This window comes from Dermacentor andersoni, chromosome 5, assembly GCF_023375885.2.
Source record: "Dermacentor andersoni chromosome 5, qqDerAnde1_hic_scaffold, whole genome shotgun sequence".
Taxonomy (NCBI): Eukaryota; Metazoa; Arthropoda; class Arachnida; order Ixodida; family Ixodidae; genus Dermacentor; species Dermacentor andersoni.
The window spans coordinates 112102429-112114209 of NC_092818.1; the positions used below are offsets into that span (position 1 = coordinate 112102429).

Below are 11781 nucleotides of genomic sequence, written 5' to 3' on the forward strand. Positions count from 1 at the left end.
AAAATACCGCGTCGATTTCCATTTTCACGCTTGCCACGGCGTATGACACTGCACGGTGTGATACATGCATTCACGGACGTCCAGCTTCGGGGATAGTGCTCGCTTGGTTGCCAGTTACGCAATGATCTCGCAGGGGACTTACAAGTAATCATGCGTAAGAGGTGCTAAGGCTTCCCTTTTTGTTTTTTTTTTTTTCGTTCCCGTTTCATTCCGGGCCCAGTATAGAAGAACGCGCTGTTTCCAGATTATGCAGACACATTTGCAGTTGAAGACGCGCCGGATGCGGTTCTTAAGACAAATCATTCCATATATAATGACGATGCCGGCGCCTCGTGAAAAGGTTCTGTAGATTATCATATCAACTGCTGCTATATTATCTATAGGCCTAGTGATAAACAGATACAGAGAAGAGGACGCTAGTGCAATGGCGAGGTGCCGCGGACGATCTGCAAGCAATGGAAGGAAACGCTAAAAAAAAATCTATGCCGTTGTATATATAGACGCCACGCTAAATAATGTTTGCGTTATTTATGCAGCATTCTCGTAGTGACAGCGCTTGGCTTACCATAGTTTAGCCTGTGAGGACTGGGCAGGTATTGTAAAAAAACGACATGTTTACATGTTCAGGAGCAATGCGGCTTTTCAAGCTTATTCCTATTGTAAAGAATGGGTGCATTGCAGTGATGTAGTAGCGTTAACCTGATGGAAGACCACTAGCATGGTCAATAGCCGCTCCTTTGGCTGATCGGTTTATCTACGGATTAGCTTTAGCTGTGGAAGCTGGAAAGGGGGACCCAGAATGGCGCTTATGTCGTCATGTGCGAGGCTCTTGCTGCACACGGTCCGCGAAGATAGCAAAGCATGCGGACAATTCACACATAAAAGTGACGCGGAATAAGTTGGGTATAGCTTGCACGTGCATGCAATCAGTGCAGATGAATGCACACCAAGTAAGTCACAAGGGCGCAGACTACCCAATTTATACAGAGAGCCAGTCCTAACAAGCACCACGTGTTCACGTCGATTGGCATTATTGTTTATGTGCAGCGATTACCCCTTGATGTAAAGCAAAAAAAAGCAAAAAAAAGAGGAAGAGGTCCAGAACTTCAGTTCTAACACTATGCTCCGTATCCGCCGTGGTGGCTTAGCGGTTACGGTGTTGCGCTGCTAAGCACGAGGTCGCGGGATGAAATACCGCTGGCGGCGCCCGCATCTCGATGGGGGCGGAATGCAGAAAGAACGCCCGTGTCTCGTGCATAAGGGGCACGTTGAAGATCTCCTCGTGGTAAAAAGTAATCCGGAGTGCCCCAGTACGGCGTGCCTCATAATCAAATGGTCGTTTTGGCACGTAAAACACCAGAATTCAATTCAATTCACCCTGCTCCAATAAATAGGCAATTGTTTTAGTACACGTTTTTCTTGGCTGCTGCATTCCTTCTTCTAAAAAAAAGCAAGAAAAGGAAAACAGCAGTAAAGAGGTAGCAAAACCAATAAATGACGTGATGATAAACAACACAAATAGAGGAGGAAAAATAATCCGCTGACATAACACACTCCTGAAGAAATAACTGACGTTACACCTTGCCACTACGATAGGGGAAGCATTTTATAGTTTTTATTTTAGTCTTTGGTAGACAAGAGCTCAATATATTTGAAGACTGTAAGACTGATTTAAACTGCCATATCAATAAGATTGTCGAGTCGCACAATGTGGTGACGAAGGTGCAAACAAATAAAAAAAATTTTCGATCAGGTTTGCTACAAGCGGCCAACAGTATACACAGTATCCTATCTATAGAGGACGTTCGCCCTTTCCGTACCCTTTTGTCACGTCATACCTGTCGTCTAAAACCTAAAGCACCGAGGACACGAGAGGTTTAGGGACTTCTCTAGTGTTCCGTTAGAAATGCCTCTCGCATTAAATTTTTTTTTTTTATTGCGAGACTTTGCGGTATTTACGAAGGCACGAAACGGATTCACGGGGTTCAGGGTGAACTGGCCCACATGTAGGCGTCTGGAGAGGGCGCTCGGCGCTCTTGCGACTGTTACGTCACAGGGACGCAGGAGAGAGCGGTGACCGGCACAAAACCCACGCCTCGCAGTATGTAACCGAGGAGGCAGCTAAGAGGAGTCTGTTGTAGTGCCACGCACATTCAGCGCTGAACGAAGCGTCTTTCGTTTAGGACAGTCGCGCCTAAAAGGTACGTTCGCGTGGCCCCTGTTTGATCTTCGAACTCTCGTGGCTGAGTCTCAGGCGGTTCGCACTTGCAATGAAAAATTTTCGTTCCTTTCTTTTTTTTTCATTTAAATCTTACGTTCTTGTGAGTGCTGAATCAACTACGTGATGCTCGGCCAGAGTGGTTATCAGCAGTTATTTGTACTGCTTCTGTTTGGTTCCTTCGCCATAAAAGCCGTCGACTGTCTTATTTGCGTGCTACTTACTCGAGAGATGCACGAGAGATGCACTATTCGGTAAGAGTATCTGTAACTGGTGTTGCATCAGCCCTTTAAACATGCACTTGGCAAAGCACTTGTGACAAAATGCAGTTGGCAGAAGGGCCAAATTTAGGTAGTTAGGTGCTGGCAGAGATTGGTGTCTTAGTTTCAGGGCTTGGGCACGAAAACATTTATCAATCGGTTAACTTTGAGAAACCTGTCCGAGAAAAGGTTCGAGCCACACGAGAGTTTTAGGCACTTGGTACGTCGCTTATGCGCAGATTTAATTACGCGAATGGATTAGCGTTTTACTGCACGCGTTATTGACCGCTGAAGCGATCGGTATTCGATGTCCGCATCGACGTCGCTGCAAAGCGGCATCGCTGTATTTTTTATCGAGGCCATCGAAACTCCACGAATAGATTGCACCTTTATGACTGCCTAGCGATTTGCAAGGCCACCCTGACTTCTCTGCGTTGACAGTCTCTCGCGATTTCGTGTGCCAAGTTTGCGTTATGCACATTAGTGAAGAGTACTTTCGTTCGCTTACCGCGTGCACGCATTGTTCACCGTCAAATCATACATGCACGTGTGTGAAGCGTATGTTTTTGTCCCATAACACTATTTCTTTGTTTTTTATTATCTCGTTTGTTTTGTTGGATGTTGTATTTCAATAGCCAGCGCAAAGCGCTTCCTCTTTTATTTTTGATTTCCCCTTTCTGTTTCTCTCCTAGCTCACAGCTTCGTTTTTTTTTTTTTTTCATGTGTGGCTTTGGGATTGCTGGCTACAAAAAGACACTAAAGAGGAAAAAAAATATTTGAGCAGAGTCAGTAAACTACCCTAACTACTATACTAAAGAAATCCACTCTTGCTTTGAGAAAAAGCCTGGTAAATCAGAAAAGGCGAAAAGAGGAAAGATGAGCGGCAACGCGACCTCAAGGTACTCGCATCAGGTTGTCGTGACGTCACGTATTCTGACTGCGCCTGCCCCCGCCTAGATAACTGTAGTATTCTACAGCTGCAGTATTTCAAAGTATTGCATTCTATTTAAAAACACGCAAAGTTTCAAAATCTGTTACAAAACCACAATGGACAAATACGAAAAAAAAGAAAGAAATTCAATACCGTCGCGTAGCATTGTCGTAGGGGAGCTGGGAATTCGGAGCGAAATTCAGATAATGAAACGTCTACCTTCACGTCCTTCTTCTAATGATCAACTGATTACCGCGAGATTAACGAAGGTAGAGTTTTAAAAGAATAATTTATTACACTAAACTGATCTAGTGTTCCTCTTAGGGACGCTTGAAGCGGGCGCATTTTCTGCACTGTCCCAACTAACAAAAACAAAAAACAAAAAACAATAACAGAGACAGCTTCCGCTCACTGGCCTCAGAGCCGTGTTTCCGGTAGATGCTGGACATTTCAGCGAGTAATTGTCGGCATAAAAGGTGTACTCCAGCACGCACCAGTCACATTTCAGGCATATGATCAAAGAAACATTGCCTCGGCGATCTGTACTCGGCAAGTCTAAGAGCTCAGTATAAGCTCCGCTCACAAAACCGCACTGCACTTGCCCCCAGCGCCTCAGCAATACAAAACATATAAGCTTGTATTCACGGAACGCTCCTACGCTATAAGTGTTCGCAAGTGCAAATTCAGCCAAGCCTAATGCTGCACATATCATTAGCAAAGACGACCAAACAATGTCATGGATTACTTGCAAACAAAAAGCTTTGTTTGTATTCGGCCCATAATTCCCAAAAGATGCCAATGTTAAAAGAACTGATATAACCAGCGCAAGAGTGGACACGGGACACTAGTAAGGCGACAAGGACAAGCGCTACTAGCCCGGTCTCACACGTTGCTTCACTTGAAAGAACCTCGCCTCCACTGTGACGTCACGGAAACGAGGGAACATGATTGGCTGGCACACCTGCACACACTATCCTTGAACTGGAGAGTAATGCGTTTGTCGCTGTATTCGTAGGTTGTCACCAACGTTTTTACGGACCTCAAAACATCGATGAGTGGTGTCACCATGAGCGACCGCCGGACAAAGTGAAGGTCACCGTGCCGGACTGCAGCGGCCAGGCAGCTGATAGGACTTCAGGATATTATATAATGCGTGCATCCGTATCCACCTAAACGCGACACCAAGGCCTCCCACTCTTGGATGGCTCTAGTCAAAAGTGGGAGCCGAAACTGCGTAAATTTTAAAATAAATCAAGACACTCATCCTCATCACTATATTTTACTGCTTCGTTTGTGGGCAACCGCTGCGACAGCGGCGTGTGTTAAGCATATATGTTAGCCTTTTGCTGCTGACAACTTGCTGACCACGGCCTTAAAACACTCTTTAGTGGACACAGGTAGATCAACGCTTGTGATAAGTAGTCCCTTGCAGTTATGTATGAGGTGACGCACTTACGATCTGTGTTATGAACGCAACTTTAACTGAGTGGTGCGTTTCGACCCACCATCCATTGATACGTGAAGGACTCTTGCACCAATAGGTGAGAACTACAAAGCGTGACGATATTCGGGTAGCCGCGCACGGACAGACGTCAAGTGAATTCGCCGTCGCGGTGTCATGTTTATTGGTTTGATTGTCATTTTTTTTTTCAGTTCTGTATACATTTCACTGTTATATATTCTATACTTTTTTTGCTGTAAACGTATAGGAGCTGAGTAGCCGAGTTATTCTCTACCTAAATCTGCCTATAGCAACCCATTTGTAGCAGAACACAAGTCAACAAAACAGTCGCGTGCTTTGAAATTTCAGCAGCGCATTCCACTTGGCGACGCAACTCTTCTCAGTGCGGAAGCGATGGTTCGTTCGTGGAGCCTGGCTGCCCTGCTCGTGGTGCTGTTGGTCGCGTGCGCGGTCGTGAGGGCGGCGCCCCCGCCCAAGGGGGGCTCGTCCAGGTCTTCGGGGGGCTCGTCCAAGTCATCGGGAAGCACGCCCAAGCCTTCCCTGCCGCAGCAGGAGTCGACCGGCCTCTTCGACGCCCTCAAGAGCGCCAGTGAGTGAAACCACAGGAAGCGCTGTATTGATATTTTCGGCAACGTAATCGAAAAGAAGCCAAGGATAGCGCGACGAGCAATATGAAAAAAAAAGAGAAAAAGACAGGCGTATCGTTACCAGATAGATGGACGACATTCGTTCTATCTGAAACCAAACAGGGGTAGATGACGTTCTAGAGTCAGCGACAACCTGAGAATGCAGTAGCACATGCACCGCTGTCCAGCTCAGCGAACCTTTATGTCGATTTGACAGCCAATCATGTTCGCTCATTTCCATGATGTCTCGATGGATTCGAACTTCTTTCGAAAACTATGTTTTGAAGTGCGGAGGCACAGAGGGCACATGCCTTCCTATTTTGTGGGCGGAGCTTGTACTGAATTCGTAGGTCGCCATTAAGTGTATATAGTTGTGATAAAGATGAAGAAGCGGTGTTATATAGATTACGCGAAGCGGGAAGGCATCAGCTGCGGTGTGTTTGAGTAACTGGAAGGTGCCAAGCAAAGGGACCACAGTCAAAGGTGCCAGTATGTTAAACTGAGTGATTATATTTGGAGGTTGGCGGGCTTAGTGTCGTTTCACTTGACAAAGAATATGGCAAGCCCGCGGATGTTTTGGCAGAAACCGTCGTCTTGCAGTGAACATGATTCGGCTGAAGATGTGATAATGATGATAATTCAGCATTATATGCGTCGCGTCCCTAAGGGAGCAACTCCTTAAAAAGAACAAGAAGAAAGAAGAACATCTGCAGCACACAGGAAGCGCGATCACGGTGTCAGATTTCAACGCAGACACATTATAAACATATGATCCATCAGAAACACCTTAGCATGGCTTTGAGAAGATGAGTGCGCCTGTAATTTCTGCTTGCAAATCGACAAGCAAAGATTGGCATGGCCATGCATGCATCATATGTGATGGAGGCACTGGAACGTGCAAAGCCTGCCTGTGTGGTGCTCGAGCACTGTAACTGTATTTTGCACATGTGTAAAAGAAAGGTGCTATTTCTTTCCCTTTTAATGTGGCGTCTTAGAAAGAAAGCATCAGTCTGAAGGCAAGTGTATGCCTGTTCTTCTAAGAGCGCGTGATTACCATGACGAATGAGAAGATTGAGCGCTTTCAGAGAAAGCGACAGGTTGAAATCACGCTACCAAATAATTGCTTTAACGTATAGGGTGACTGCCACGAGATCTTTGCATGCAGATAAGCTACTCCTGCTTCAAGCGTTCGAAGACCCTCGAGAAGCACACTATGTTTCGTTTGCACGTGATGTACAGTGTTGGTCTTAAGGTCTAACTACTCACAAATGAAAGATAATCCCGAGTTGCGCTTTGAAACGCAAAAATTTAGAGATCTTTCAGAACCCTTTGTAGATCTGTGCATTTCAGAAAAATTACGCAGACCTATTCATAAAATCTCTATATTTTAGCTACTCTATAATCCCCCCCCCCCCTTCCTTTGTCCCTGTGCTGTAAATGGCTATAGTTTCCGAATGCTAGCATGTTGTGCCAACTAGTCATGCGCTTTAATTTGTAACTTTCTGCCAGCGTCCTCTTCCCTATAGTGCCAATGATCTCTGCAATCCATTTATTGAATCAGTTGGCTTGACGAATGGAAGAGACAGTTGACTTACCATTGCTGGCACGCTAACAACTCATAAACATGCGTGTACAAACGCATAGGTCGTGTGATAGTAAGCGCACCACGCAAACAGCTACGAATAGTATACGGAGGCCGTTACTCTCATCAGTCTCAGGAAAGATTGAAGGGAATTGGGGTTACGTCATGTCAACAAAATGTATATTCTCGCTTCTTTTCAAACCCCAGGCGGACAAGTCCAGCACGCATCGGACAAGTTTCCTGTGAGCTACAATATGGCTGCCACGCGGTTCCAGAGCTGGGCCCAGGAAAACAAAGACAGCATCTCCAAATCGGCCGTCGACGCCTTCAACTTCGCGCGCAGCATCTTCAAGCCCCTCGAGGCCGAGATAGCGAAGAAGACCGGCCCTAAGGCTTGAAGGCCGGCAGACCACGCTTTCCCCAGTCACCATCACTCACCTTTCGGACGCGAATATTCAGGAAGAGGCAGGGAAACCGATGTAGGCCTAGCGGCCCCGCGGGAAAATATCGCTCAAAAGCGCGGGAGTTGAGTCGTATACTCGCATGCCCTGTAGTGCACGCTGCAATAAAACGACCATTACTACGCGAGTGCGAGCAGCGTGTCTGTGTAAGCAACTTGCCGCGTCTTGCTTTCGCTTGAACGAGACTGCAGAGACATGAAACGCCCGTGGTGACTGTTGGGCGAGGATTGAAAACGTCTTGCTCTAGCACTGCTATCGATACTACTTCATGTAAAGCTTGGCTCACGTGAAGGTAGATACAGTACCCGTGGCACGGAACCATTCGTTCGCAATTTACCGTCTATAATTCGGTGTTGGCTTCGGAAGACATTTAGACAAGTTCAGAGGGTTATTTGTGTACGCAAAGGGGGGAAAACTGATGCTTTTGCTGATTATATAACAACACTGTTTACGTTGAGATACAGCCAAGACACTAAGCGTCTTTGTCAGGGCATTTTGTGCGATGTACGATTTACAGAACAGCCGTCATTCCATTGTTTAATTTTAAGCTTGTGTTAGTTTGATGTACCAGCCCTTTTGTATTTGTACCATGCATGTTCGATGATATAAATAAAACAATGCTTTCGAGCTCAGCTGCAGCCTTCGTCTTTCAGTTATTGGGCACTGTCACCTTATGTCTATCTGCAAGTAAGTACAGGTAGGTACGAAAGCAGGAGTACGTGCAGGCATTTTGTTGTGTCCTTTCCAACACACGATTGGTGTGTCGTAGAGCACGTTCCAAGCTTAAGCAGAAACAGTTGCCTTACTTTTGAAAATAGGGAACGAGACTGATCTCAATATAGTGCTCACTGGAAAGCACCTCATGGCTCGTTTGCTTGTGCGATGTAGCGTAAAAGTGAAAAGGCCGATATTTAGCATCAGAAAATATTATTTGTATCAGTAGAATAAAGTAACATCGAATCGATTGGCTCAATGACGCTGATGTCTGATGTGTACATTCTGCGCCTAACGTGAAACGATACTTGCAGGTTACAACATCAACAATGTGACTTATATACTTTTTTGATTGCTCTACATGCTTCCACGTAAGCCTTGTGTGGTCAAGGTATTTTGGGTATTTAAGAAGAGATGCCCTGCTTATCCGTTTTGCCCCTCGCGCGATGAGGTGGCCGATATTGAATACTGTGCTCACAGTCTGGCGCGGCAAGACACTCTGCCTCACCTTTGTTGTTGCGAATAAAGCGAAAGCACACAATGACAAGCAACGGAAACCACAGTGCAATGTTCTCTGACTTTGGCGTTGTCTGTCTGTGCGTTAGTTGTAACAGTGCAGTGTGAAGAATTTCGACCCTCCCCACTTGACTGCCCTCCAAGGAGATGTCTTCCTCAACTGCACATCAAACAGGTAGCGTTCTCTGAGGGGCTTAGTGACAGTGATACGAGTTGTCTTATGCCTGCTGGCTTGCATTTAACCGATTCGCAAACACACGAATTTTGATAGAAACCTGGTGAGCCGCTCATCTGTCAACGCGAGAAATGGTCAGGACGGTCCAGTTCACAAGGCTTGCCTTACCTATAGCAAAACAATCATCGTTTCCTCTGGACGAGCATGACAAGCTGCTGTGACGAGTCTTTAGGGGTCGACCCGTTGAGACTAAGTGACGGAGGAAGAAAAGTAAGAGGTGTACAGAACAATCCGCTTCCGGGTGGTTTAGAATGCCAGGCCAGAGCTTAGCGGGGCCGAATGAATCTCCAATTGCTGTAGCAGATCTGCCCTATTCGCGGATCAGAACCCCATTCATGTTAGCCAAATCTGACAAGCTAAAGGCATGAAGGCTGGGTGTAGTGGCATGGTTTATGTATGCGCTACTAACTTAGAACTTATGCAAGAACACGCTACTTTTGGGATATAAGCATTTAAAAGTATAACATCAAAGCGCCTTTTGCAGTTTATGCAAACGATAGCCATTATTGGGGTATCATTGCACCGGTGAGCAATATAGCAGCGAGAAAGTTAGCAGGCTGAGTTTAAAGTTGACATCTGCGCACTTGCATCGAGACCTTGCAAGCAAGCTCCATGCAACAACTGCTACACATGCTAAAGAACAGCCTTGGGAGTAATTGAACAACGATGCCCGGTAGCAATGTGAAACTTTCCTACAAGGTTTGGATCTCGGTGATGACCTTGAGTTTTCTACTCTAATATTTTCGGTTTGCTTTTTCTCTTCGGGGATGATTTTATCGAGCTGCACATGACCTTCTACAAAGTTATTTGCCCCGCCCTTCTTATTTCCCTGCGTCTCAACCGAGGGCTTTTCGAAATCCCGGTAACGATTCCGCAACCTTAACATGAAATATTTTCCCTCTTTTGGCGTTCTGAAATAACAAATGAAGCAATAATACTCGTAACGCTTATTGCGGGTAGCTTATTGGCCACCTCTCAACCTAAGTAGCCAGATTACGACCGAAACAAGTGCTAATTGCGCTACAGTTACACATAGCGAAGGCTGATCGTGGTATTAGAGTTTGAGGACCTCCTTCAGAAAATTGGCGCTCGCGCAAGAATTATTGTTATACTTTCATTCCTCACTCAGTTATGATGATGGTTCACAAATATAAATGCCCACATCTTGAAGTCTGTTCAACTATTGAAGACTACGAAGATATCGAGTTTGGACTGCTTAACATAAGCGTTGATAGCGTATATCACTGCACAGTTGCACTGAAAAAACAAGGCGAAATGCAGAAACGAAGCACCTATAGTCATTTCGATGCCAGATAAATCAGCCTCTTTTTTTTGACCTTCACACAGTTTCAGGGGCAGAGAGGGAATTGTCTGACAACGAACAGCAATAAGCGTAGCTCTTGCCAGAACGCTGCGCGTTTTATATCTCTTGGCCATCTTTGTGGTTAACTTCTTCGAGACGTATCCAGTCGATCTGCGGTTGCAATATCTAGTTGCCTTCGAGGCACCCTCTCTTATGCTGCTGGAGGGACACGAACGATGAGAAGGTCGCAGCTGTGCTCTTATTGGTGCAACAGCGCGGGTGATATACATCTACGCAACGAGAAGGCATTGCGATATCACGTGTAACATTGAGCAAGATGTTTTAGGGCTGCGATCGTTACGTGAAGTTGCTTGGTCAGTAATATATGGCCTTGTGTACACAATTTTGTAATACAGCTCTTTAAAATGCCTGATTTTGAATTGTTGCGGTTGATTTATATTCTTTCTGCAGTGTGCTTTGGTTTCTGTATCCATAGTATCGTACTTCAACTAAAGAAGAAAAAAATGCTAACGAATGAAGGCAGCAGTTCGCCCGCAAGTCTCATAACGAGGAATGCACGATACCTTTGAAGCATTCACTGCGCGCTTTTCTTTCTCTTCTTTTCCGCGGTCAGCATCCTGCTTGTGCGGATACACGTCTGCGCCAAACAGTCAAACGCAGCACTCGAAAGCCGTAAACATACGTACAAAATCACAAAGATACAGCAGCAATGATCCAGCTGCCCGGTTATCTACGGGAGCAACTGCCTTCAAGTGTAAATTCAAATCTCCGCGTTTTAGCCAACACATTGAATTCGGCGCGCGCTTAACTGCTCTACAAACATGTTCCTGTCTTATGGATGTCTTGTTTTTCTTCTACAGAAGTTTCCTGTGCGCGGCACTTATGATCGAAAAGCTTTGTGAATACGGGCCATGCTCTTTACAGCGGAGCTGTTCTAAGTCGAACCTTCGCCGTCTATTGTCCGGTGTCACGTAGGGTGGCAGGTTGTGGAATTCGCCGCTGAGGGCGCGCCGAGGGTAGGGGCGGCTTGGAACGGGAAGGCTTAGGCGACGATTGTCTACAGATTTTGAGAGAGATTTACCTAGAAAATACCGTTTGCGTTGAATGGGAAGGGATGAGCAGCTAGGAGAAAGTCGATATCAACAAGGGACTGAGGCAGGGGTGCCCTCTATCCCCGCTGCTGTTTATGATGTACATGGTGAGGATGGAGAGAGTGCTAGAAGGGCCTTTTAGACGCTAGCAGTCGGCCTGCCGTCACTCCCATAAGTCAGTAAATGACGATTTCTCGTTCTATAGTAGATGTTCTTCTAGTGAAATAACTAAATTCATTAAAGACATAGGCCACAAGTCCGTAAATAACAATCTATATACGTCTCTTTCTCTCACTAAGAACGATCTCCAGAAAGCGTTATAAGTTTTATCTCTACCGCACCATTTTTTCTCACTTTGCGA

At 45.8% G+C, this 11781-nt stretch overlaps 1 protein-coding gene across 1 annotated transcript; it reads left to right on the plus strand.

The window, feature by feature from the left end:
* Nucleotides 1–1934: 1934 nt before the first annotated feature.
* LOC126532297 (uncharacterized) lies at nt 1935–7948 on the plus strand. Its single transcript, XM_050179984.3, has 3 exons — nt 1935–2201; nt 5255–5460; nt 7287–7948. Exons 2-3 carry the CDS (start codon nt 5265–5267, stop codon nt 7475–7477), a joined length of 387 nt encoding a protein of 128 aa, XP_050035941.1. The 5' UTR covers nt 1935–2201; nt 5255–5264; the 3' UTR covers nt 7478–7948.
* The last annotated feature ends 3833 nt before the right edge of the window (nt 7949–11781 follow it).